This window comes from Myotis brandtii, unplaced genomic scaffold (genome assembly GCF_000412655.1).
Source record: "Myotis brandtii unplaced genomic scaffold, ASM41265v1 scaffold403, whole genome shotgun sequence".
In the NCBI taxonomy this organism is placed as follows: Eukaryota; Metazoa; Chordata; class Mammalia; order Chiroptera; family Vespertilionidae; genus Myotis; species Myotis brandtii.
The window spans coordinates 653496-664476 of NW_005365474.1; the positions used below are offsets into that span (position 1 = coordinate 653496).

The 10981-nt window shown below is 41.5% G+C and overlaps 1 protein-coding gene across 2 annotated transcripts in view; it reads left to right on the plus strand.

Moving 5' to 3' along the window:
- Positions 1-4653, plus strand: part of ZNF10 (zinc finger protein 10) — a 21295-nt gene extending 16642 nt beyond the window's left edge. For both annotated transcript variants that reach the window (XM_014545371.1, XM_005873263.2), the window contains exons 2-5: positions 535-630; positions 1112-1238; positions 1805-1900; positions 3162-4653. In XM_014545371.1, the coding sequence (XP_014400857.1) occupies positions 598-630; positions 1112-1238; positions 1805-1900; positions 3162-4624 (1719 nt within the window). In that variant the 5' untranslated portion in view covers positions 535-597 and the 3' untranslated portion in view covers positions 4625-4653. The remainder of the gene's footprint in view (positions 1-534; positions 631-1111; positions 1239-1804; positions 1901-3161) is intronic.
- The last annotated feature ends 6328 nt before the right edge of the window (positions 4654-10981 follow it).

Sequence of the window (10981 nt, forward strand, 5' to 3'; positions counted from 1 at the left end):
TAATATATTTTATTGATTTTTTACAGAGAACTTGGGAGAGGGATAGAAAGTTAGAAACATTGATGAGAGAGATTGATCAGCTGCCTCCTGCACGCCCCCCACTGGGGATGTGCCCGCAACCAAGGCACATGCCCCTGACCGGAATCGAACCCGGGACCCCTCAGTCCGCAGGCTGACGCTCTATCCACTGAGCCAAACCGGTTCGGCAATATCATATTTCTTATCTGTAAAGTGAGGATGTTAGATCAGGTCAGTTTTTGTTTTGTTTTTCATTAGATTTCCTAAAAAAGGATTTGTGGTAGTAAAATAATTTGATTCCAAATGAAATTTAGCATTGAACCTTGGAGGTTTAGGGGGGAAAGGCAATGTACGTACCTCTTTTCTTCCTACTCCTGGGAACTTGTGGAGTATCTCTGATGTTCCTCTGTGGTGGTTTTTGAGTTATATCCTGCTGGGAAGAGGGAGTATAGGCTGAGGATTTATGAAGCGTCCCAGGCACAGCTAACTTTCCTCGTGTTTCTTTCTTTTCTCCAGCTTTGCCTTCTCGGATCTGGATCTCTCATTCCTCAAGAAAGCATCAACAAGCACACAGAGGGCATGGAAGCCCAGTCACTCCCTGCCCGGTTCCCTGTAAGCTGAGCTGCCTTCTTTGTTTTCCAGCTGAGAATCTCTTTTTGCTTAAGTTCTGAAGTTCCTTTGCCTAGAACTTCAGAAATTGTATCTCAGACATTCTTCTCCAGGAGACTAGCACCATTTATTTGTTTTATTGGTAGAAATGTTTTTATTTCCTTTCTTATAAAAAAACTCAAGTTTATGAGTAATGTGGTCAATAGTTAAGTGAGGTAATATTGAGGAATGAAGCATTTTCTGTCAGCACTTTTAAATAAAAGTGCTTCTTACAGTTTCTAAACCTAAAGCTTAGCAGAACTGGGTTGGGGACAATAAGTACCTTTTAGGAATTGACCAGAATCCAACACAAATAGTACTGACTCCTAAATAAATCTGATTCACCTTCTTCCCTCCCCCAGTGCTCTCTGCCTAAACTCTCTGTCAGGATTCAGAAAAGGGAGAGAGAGAATCTGGCTCAATGCAAACTTGTTTCATGTTGTAGGCACTGGTGACCTTCAAGGATGTGCTTGTGAACTTTACCAGGGAGGAGTGGAAGCTCCTGGATGCTGCGCAGCAGGTCATGTACAGAGATGTGATGCTGGAGAACTATAGGAACCTGGTTTCCTTGGGTAAGATGAACCTCTGTTTTTGGAGATGCACTGCCTGTGATGGTTTTGGAGACCCTGAAGCATGTATCAGAGTATGAGCTTGGGTTCAGGGACCTAATATCTTTGGGGCATAGAATAGGGGTGTTTTTTTTTGGTTTTTTTTAAATATATTTTATTGATTTTTTACAGAGAGGAAGGGAGCGAGACAGAGAGTCAGAAACATAAATGAGAGAGAAACACCAATCAGTTGCCTCCTGCACGTCTCCTACTGGGTATGTGCCCGCAACCCAGGTACATGCCCTTGACCGGAATCGAACCTGGGACCCTTCAGTCCGCAGGCCGACGCTCCATCCACTGAGCCAAACCAGTTTCAGCGAATAGGGGTTTTTATACTCCTCCTTTCATGGGGGAATTAGTTTTGATGTGTTGAATTTATAAAATGCACATTTTGCTTCCTCTGTAGCCTTACCTTATCTGCTCTTCAGAAGTCCCCATGGTTGGGGCTGGTGTTGAATCTGGGAGGCTCCTCTGGGTCCAGCTCAGAGTTCTGCACCCCTTGCCCATTCCGTATCTTTCACTGTGAACAGGACATCGACTTCCCAAGCCTGATGTGATCCTCCAGTTGGAAAAAGGGGAAGAGCCATGGCTGGTGGAGAGAGGGACTCACCAAGATGCCCATCCAGGTGAGGATCAGACAAGCTGCATTGCAGACAGTAGCCTAGATAACCCATTGGTCTAGCATCCCTAGAGATAGTGGTCACTAGTTCTTATTTCCTCAGAAATAAGAACTAGTGACCAACTCTTAGCATCACCATTCTCTCATTTTTACAGAATCATTTTTCTATCTTTGCCTGTCTTTTACCTTTCACGTAGTCCCTCCCACAGCCTTTGTGTGTGGGCTGGGGACCCCAGCACCCGCCATTGTCCTGAGTTCTCTCTGCCAGTTAGGAAACTGCAAGCAGAGCTCATCCGTTCCCACTGCTCGTTTCCTCTTCCCCGGAGCTACTGCTCTCAAGCACCTGTGCTCTCACAACACTCTTGCTCTTTATTTAATGTTTTTTCAATTTATACCTATCTTATTTTCATCTTCATATGTAAAATGCAAATTGTTATGTGAATTCCGAACATCACTTCTATTCCCTACTTCCCTGTACAGAAAACCAGCCTTCCAGGCTAAGAGACAGAAAGTACTCTCTGGTTTTTCTCTTCCTTTGTTCTCTGTAAGTGATCTTGTCACAGATTTTCCTTTCTGAGCCCAAAACTCAGACGTTTCCCCCCTAAGCCCTCTTTGGTGTTGCTCGTCTGAGTCATGATGCAAATACCCAACTTCACCTGAGCCGAACAGCCAGGACACTTACCATTGACCAGTGGGGGTTAGTACAGGCACAGCTTTCTAAGCCCCGTGCTGCCTGTATTCATTTCTGTCTGACACCTAATGTCTAAGTCTGTCAGGTGTGTCCCTGCACTCAGGCTGTAGTGCTTTGGTGATGTAGATCAGAGGCATTGCCTGGCATGACTGCATTCGTGGTTTAGGAACATTATATTGGCTGTAGTGTGAAGAATGCATGTCATGGGGAGGACCTGGAACAAATAGACATATTAGGGTCTTACATCATTAATAGTAGGATTAGATAATGGGAGTGCCACCCTTTCTGTGGGATTTGTTTTATTGTCCCCCCCCCCCCCCCCCCCCCCTCCCCCCCCCACTCCCACTTCACTGAATACCCTGATTCCAGTCTGTGGTTTCTCCTTACTCTCTCTGCTCCTTCTATGCACTGTGTTACCTTGCACATTTTCTGTGTACTGCTGTATCCATCTCTGTTAAGGTTTCAGAACCATGTCTGAAAGCAGGTCTATATGTCTTATATTTTTGTCTCCACATACATCCCAACATTCTAATGTTAATTTTTTTTTAGTTATGCAAACCTTTTTCATTTATTTCAGATTGGGATACTGCAGTTGAAATTAAAGCAGTTTCCAATAAGAGCATTTCCAAAGATAAACAGCCCTATGACATTAAAAAGGAAGGAATGGTAAAGAGTGATCTGTGGTATTTGTCATTAGAAGAAGTCTGGAAATGTGAAGATCAGTTGGACACGTATCAGAAAAACCAGGACAAACATTTGAGGCAAGTGGCATTTACCCAAAAGAAAGTATTTTCTCCAGAAAGAGTCAGTGAACATGGTAAATTCAGGGAAAACTGTCTTCTTCCTGGTCAGCTAGTACAGAGAGAGTATTTCCATAAACAAGACTCATGTACTAAAAGTTCTAAAGGTGATTTAGTTATTAGTGGTCATCAGGAAAGCTCTGTAAGTAATAGCAGTGAATGTAGCCAAACCTTCTGTCGGAACATTCACCGTATTCAATTTTCAAAAACTCAAACACGAGATAAAGCCTACAAATGCCTGGAGAATGATAACTCTCATAGGCATGGCACATCCCATGGTATATCCAAGGGTATACATAGAGAGAAACCGTATGAATGTAAGGAATGTGGAAAATTCTTTAGCTGGCGTTCTAATCTTACCAGGCACCGGCTTATTCATACTGGAGAAAAACCCTACGAATGTAAAGAATGTGGAAAATCTTTCAGCCGTAGTTCTCACCTCATTGGACATCAAAAGACTCACACTGGTGAGGAACCCTATGAATGTAAAGAATGTGGAAAATCCTTCAGCTGGTTCTCTCACCTTGTTACCCATCAGAGAACTCATACAGGAGACAAACTCTACACATGTAATCAGTGTGGGAAGTCGTTTGTTCATAGCTCCAGGCTTATTAGGCACCAGAGAACTCATACTGGGGAGAAACCTTACGAATGTTCCGAATGTGGGAAATCTTTCAGACAGAGCACACATCTCATTTTGCATCAGAGAACACATGTTCGAGTGAGGCCCTATGAATGTCATGAATGTGGGAAGTCTTACAGCCAGAGATCTCACCTCGTTGTACATCATAGAACTCACACTGGACTGAAACCCTTTGAGTGTAAAGATTGTGGAAAATGCTTCAGTCGAAGTTCTCACCTTTTCTCACACCAAAGAACCCACACTGGAGAGAAACCATATGAATGTCATGATTGTGGAAAATCCTTCAGCCAGAGTTCTGCCCTCATTGTGCATCAGAGAATTCATACTGGAGAGAAACCATATGAATGTTGTCAGTGTGGGAAAGCCTTCATTCGGAAGAATGACCTCATTAAGCATCAGAGGATCCATATTGGAGAAGAGATTTATAAATGTAATCGTTGCGAAATTACGTTTGTCCTCAACTCTCCATTTATAGTACGTCAGATAGCTCACACTGGAGAGCAGTTCCTAACCTGTAATCGGTGTGGGACAGCACTTGTTAATAGCCCTAACCTTATGAGACACCAGACAAGTGATATTAGAGAAAGTACATATTAATATAATGAATATGAAAAACTTTTCACAAAGAACAGTAACTTTACTTAGCTTTGTAGAACTCTCTGGAGCAGTGGTTCTCAACCTTCCTAATGCCGCGACCCTTTAATACAGTACCTCATGTTGTGGTGACCCCCAACCAAAAAATTACTTTCGTTGCTACTTCATAACGATAATTTTGCTACTGTTATGAATCGTAATGTAAATATCTGATATGCAGGATGTATTTTAATTGTTCGTGACTCAGGTTGAGAACCGCTGCTCTGGAGAGAAGCTGTACATTGTAATCCATGTGGAAAGGCTTTCAGTCTTGTACTGTCCTTTTTTTTTTTGCACTGAGGACATCATGAACCCATAGTGTGTGTATGAATTCATTTCTGAGGGTCAATTAACAAATTTTCACATTTTATGAAAAATAATTGTTTCCATACAAAGGTTTTCTCTTCTTGGAGAGGATCCTAAATCTTTAATTTCTGTCCATGACCCTAAAAAAGTTTAGGAAGAGAATCTGTCTTAATTCTGCATAAATGGCTCTCCTGTGTATAGGGACTGACCATTATTTGTCATTCTCTAGCAAACAATATATATGTTAAATGTTCAATAGTAAAATGTTTATATCTTTCCCAGGAAAAAAAATCTAGAAATGATTGTGAGAACCACAAGCTTTCAGAACTAGAAGGAAAATGATTCTGGTTAACTCATGCTCTTTATTGTACGTTGAGACCCTGTGAATTGGCTCAGGGCTCACGTTAATAAAAAGGACTGTTTTTAATTGATTTTTGAGCAAGTGAGAGACACCGATGTGAGAGAAAACATTGATCGGTTGCCTCCCACAGGCGCCCTGACTGGATGGAACTGGCAACCTGGTTATGTGCCCTGACCAGGAATAAGATTGGCAACCTTTTGGTGCACAGGAGGATGCTCAACCAACTGAGCCACACCAGCCAGGGCCGGGTTCACATTTTGAATGAAGTCAGACCCAGATCTAGATCACAGGCCCCTCCATTACTGGTGCTCTCCTCAGTGCTTACATATGTGTAACATTCCTATCAGAACCAGTTTTCATTGTAAGCAGTGGTTCTTTGTGTGAATGGAAGAGAAGCCCCTTAACCAAGCCCCTTAGACTTCCTGATAACTTATGGCTCAATTTTTCTCAACTGTATAATGGAGGTACTACCAGTGTCTACCTCAGAGAGTTGTGTGAATTCGTGTGATAGCGTGTATAATGTATTTAAAACAGTGCCTGGCAAATAGTGCTACCTGTGTTGGATAGTAACATTATCAATATTACTATTTTTAACATCCTAAGGAATGTGGGAAGAGATGTGTCTATGGATGATCACTGAAATAACATGATAGTGCAATTTGCAATATAAAAATGTATAATAAAATGCTTATTTATAGTGTATCCATGTAATATGCTGACATTAAAATTATGAAAAGTTCAGTAACAGGAACAATGTTAAAGCTGTCATGTGGTATGAAAAAAGCATGATAAAAGTACATAGGGATTGTCCTAGCTGGTTTGGCTCAGTGGGCGACCCTTTAATACAGTACCTCATGTTGTGGTGACCCCCAACCAAAAAATTACTTTCGTTGCTACTTCATAACGATAATTTTGCTACTGTTATGAATCGTAATGTAAATATCTGATATGCAGGATGTATTTTAATTGTTCGTGACTCAGGTTGAGAACCGCTGCTCTGGAGAGAAGCTGTACATTGTAATCCATGTGGAAAGGCTTTCAGTCTTGTACTGTCCTTTTTTTTTTTGCACTGAGGACATCATGAACCCATAGTGTGTGTATGAATTCATTTCTGAGGGTCAATTAACAAATTTTCACATTTTATGAAAAATAATTGTTTCCATACAAAGGTTTTCTCTTCTTGGAGAGGATCCTAAATCTTTAGTTTCTGTCCATGACCCTAAAAAAGTTTAGGAAGAGAATCTGTCTTAATTCTGCATAAATGGCTCTCCTGTGTATAGGGACTGACCATTATTTGTCATTCTCTAGCAAACAATATATATGTTAAATGTTCAATAGTAAAATGTTTATATCTTTCCCAGGAAAAAAAATCTAGAAATGATTGTGAGAACCACAAGCTTTCAGAACTAGAAGGAAAATGATTCTGGTTAACTCATGCTCTTTATTGTACGTTGAGACCCTGTGAATTGGCTCAGGGCTCACGTTAATAAAAAGGACTGTTTTTAATTGATTTTTGAGCAAGTGAGAGACACCGATGTGAGAGAAAACATTGATCGGTTGCCTCCCACAGGCGCCCTGACTGGATGGAACTGGCAACCTGGTTATGTGCCCTGACCAGGAATAAGATTGGCGACCTTTTGGTGCACAGGAGGATGCTCAACCAACTGAGCCACACCAGCCAGGGCCGGGTTCACATTTTGAATGAAGTCAGACCCAGATCTAGATCACAGGCCCCTCCATTACTGGTGCTCTCCTCAGTGCTTACATATGTGTAACATTCCTATCAGAACCAGTTTTCATTGTAAGCAGTGGTTCTTTGTGTGAATGGAAGAGAAGCCCCTTAACCAAGCCCCTTAGACTTCCTGATAACTTATGGCTCAATTTTTCTCAACTGTATAATGGAGGTACTACCAGTGTCTACCTCAGAGAGTTGTGTGAATTCGTGTGATAGCGTGTATAATGTATTTAAAACAGTGCCTGGCAAATAGTGCTACCTGTGTTGGATAGTAACATTATCAATATTACTATTTTTAACATCCTAAGGAATGTGGGAAGAGATGTGTCTATGGATGATCACTGAAATAACATGATAGTGCAATTTGCAATATAAAAATGTATAATAAAATGCTTATTTATAGTGTATCCATGTAATATGCTGACATTAAAATTATGAAAAGTTCAGTAACAGGAACAATGTTAAAGCTGTCATGTGGTATGAAAAAAGCATGATAAAAGTACATAGGGATTGTCCTAGCTGGTTTGGCTCAGTGGGTAAAGCTTCGTCCTGCGGACTGAAGGGTCCCAGGTTTGATTCTAGTCACGGGCATGTACCTTGGTTGTGGACGCATCCCCAGTAGGGGGTGTGCAGGAGGCAGCATATCGATGTTACTCATACATGTTTCTCTCTATCCATCTCCCTTCCTCTCTGTAAAAAAAAAATCAATAAAATATATATTTTTTAAAAGTACATAGGAATAAAATCAAATATGCAAAAAAATAAGTGAACTGTAAAAAATGAAATGAATGTTGCTCAAAACTCTTGTCAGATTAGTAGTAGTCTACATATTGGGGAATTTGGCATTTACTTTTTTTTAAGTATTTTTTTTTTTTTTTTAGAGGGGAAGGGATAGAGAGAAACATCGATCAGCTGCACACTCCCTACTGGGGATGTGCCCACAACCAAGGTACATGTCCTTGACTGGAATCGAACCTGGGACCCTTCAGTCTGTAGGCTGACGCTCTATCCACTGAGCCAAACCGGTCAGGGCTAGCATTTACTCTTTTTTTCTTCTTTCAACTTTTCTGTTCTTTCCATCTCTTCTAAGAATACATATTACATTTAGGATCAGGAAAATAATCTTGTCAGTGATGGGATATTTTCCAAAGTTCTTATCTACAAGTAAGCTAGAACTGTAAGGGAGATTGAGAAGGTCACAGAATACAAGATTAATATACAATAAACTTTTATTTCTATGTACTAGCAGTGAACAATTTAGAAATGAATTCAGAAAAACAATCTCATTTACAATGACACAAAAATATGGAAGAGATAATGAAACAAGCAAGGTCTATATAGTAAAAAGTGTATATTGTGGAAATTCCAGAAGATGTAATATAGAACACATAAAACATGGTAAGTGGAGTAATACTAGTCCAGAATGGGAAAACATTGTTAAGATGGCAATTCAGAGTTTGGCATGTCTTCAAATTTTTTGAGTTATTAAAGTGTAAATTAGAACTGTTACCATATGACCCATCAATTCCATTCCTTGAATTTAAAAAAATGACCATGTAAAAAGATGGCATGTGTAGTAATTCACAGCATGTGAATGGACAAATTTTGTTTCAGCGCTATAATGAAATAGCACTCAGTAATAAAATGTAACAAAAACAACAGCATGGTTAAATCTCAAAAAACATTCTAAGTAAGTCAGCCATAGAAGAGTATATACTATATGACCCATCTATAAAATTTTTCAGAACAATCTTATCTAATAATAGACAAACATGGTAATTGACCATACCTTCGCTACGCCTCCCATTGGCTAATCAGCATGATACGAAAATTAACCGTCAACAAAGATGGTGACTAATTTGCATACTGCAGGCAGGAGGGGCTAGCGTGAGTCGCCATCTGGGCCCCCATGTGCCGCCCTGCCCCCAGCCGGGAACCACTGAAGGGTCCCAGGTTTGATTCTAGTCACGGGCATGTACCTTGGTTGTGGACGCATCCCCAGTAGGGGGTGTGCAGGAGGCAGCATATCGATGTTACTCATACATGTTTCTCTCTATCCATCTCCCTTCCTCTCTGTAAAAAAAAAATCAATAAAATATATATTTTTTAAAAGTACATAGGAATAAAATCAAATATGCAAAAAAATAAGTGAACTGTAAAAAATGAAATGAATGTTGCTCAAAACTCATTAACCGTCAACAAAGATGGTGACTAATTTGCATACTGCAGGCAGGAGGGGCTAGCGTGAGTCGCCATCTGGGCCCCCATGTGCCGCCTAAGCCCTGCCCCAGCGTGAGTCGCCATCTGGGCCCCCATGTGCCGCCCTGCCCCCAGCCGGGAACCCCATGTGCTGCCCTGGGCGGCGGGGCTTGGCAGAGCGATTGGCCAGAGGAAGCCCTATTCTCGCAGGAATCCTCCTGCAATGGGCTTCTAGTCCTACCTAATATAAGGCTAATATGCAAATTGTCCCCTCGAGTTTGACCGCTCACTATGATGTGCGCTGGCCACCAGAGGGCAGCACAGAATGAAGGAAGTACCAGGCCGGCAGCAGGAGGAAGGAAGGCCCCGATTGGCCCTGGTCACCAGCCAGGCCTGGGGACCCTATGTATGCTCAAATTTCATGCCCCAGGCCCCTAGTCTATAATGACAACAGATACATCAGTAGCTGCCTGTGGCTGGGGGTGGCAGAGTAACAGTGCAGACAGGACCATAAACGCCCTTCATATGGAGTGAGGCTGTATGTTGTGTGTAAATTATACCTCAAAGTTTTTATTTGAATTTGGAATTCAGAAAACCATGGACTTTTGGGAAATAAAAGCTGCAGCTCCAAGTGAACACTAACACCAATAGAAACTATAGACAGCTTGATATGATGTAGCCAATCTGCTAAACCCTTTAATGCATTAGATTATTTCTATAACTTTGAGGAAAATAGTAATATACCTTCTATAGTTAGGGCAAATTGACAGTAAATGGTGGAGCTTCATTTGAGAAATAACTAGCAAGTGTGTGGCAGATCTCAATAAAATAATGTTTGACAGAGTAGAAGGTTTTATAAAATTAGCTATTGTAATATAGAAATTACTTTTCAAAAGATTCCACACACACACCAAAAAGAATGTTTGAAAATGCCACTCACTAATTTTTGGGGGGTGGGACTAATTTTTATTAAAATGTTCTATTAATATGTAATACATTTTTGAGTTGTTAAATTGTAAGTTAGAACTTTTACCAAAAAGCATGGACCTTAGTACACTTATACCACTGTTTGACAGATTAGAAGGTTTTATAAAATTAGCTATTGTAATATAGAAATTACTTTTCAAAAGATTGACACATTTAAAAGATTCCACACACACACCAAAAAGAATGTTTGAAAATGCCACTCACTAATTTTTGGGGGGTGGGACTAATTTTTATTAAAATGTTCTATTAATATGTAATACATTTTTGAGTTGTTAAATTGTAAGTTAGAACTTTTACCAAAAAGCATGGACCTTAGTACACTTATACCACTGCCGTGTTTGTTCTGTTACTGTCAATTACTTTAATTCCTTGTATTATTTAAAGCCGACAGGGCTGCAGCACAGCCACTCCCGGCCCTCGGCTCCCCCGCCCCGTGCGCCGGAACTCCCGCGGAGGCTTCTGGGAGTTGTAGTTCGTTCTGCCCTCGGTGTCACGACCCGATTCCTGTGCGTCCCCGTGGGCCGTCAGCGGCTCCCTCAGGCCCGAGGAGCTTCGCTCCGCAGCGGGCGTCTGGCAGCCGTTACCCGGTGCGGTGACAGACTGGAGTGGGCTCCTCTCCCCGGGAGCCGCCGCGCCAGCGCCCGGAGGGGCGCCTCAAAGTCTAGCGCGAGGACGCAGTCTGGCTGCAGATCCGGGAGGTGGAGGCAGCCAGTCTCCCCCAGACCCTCCCTCT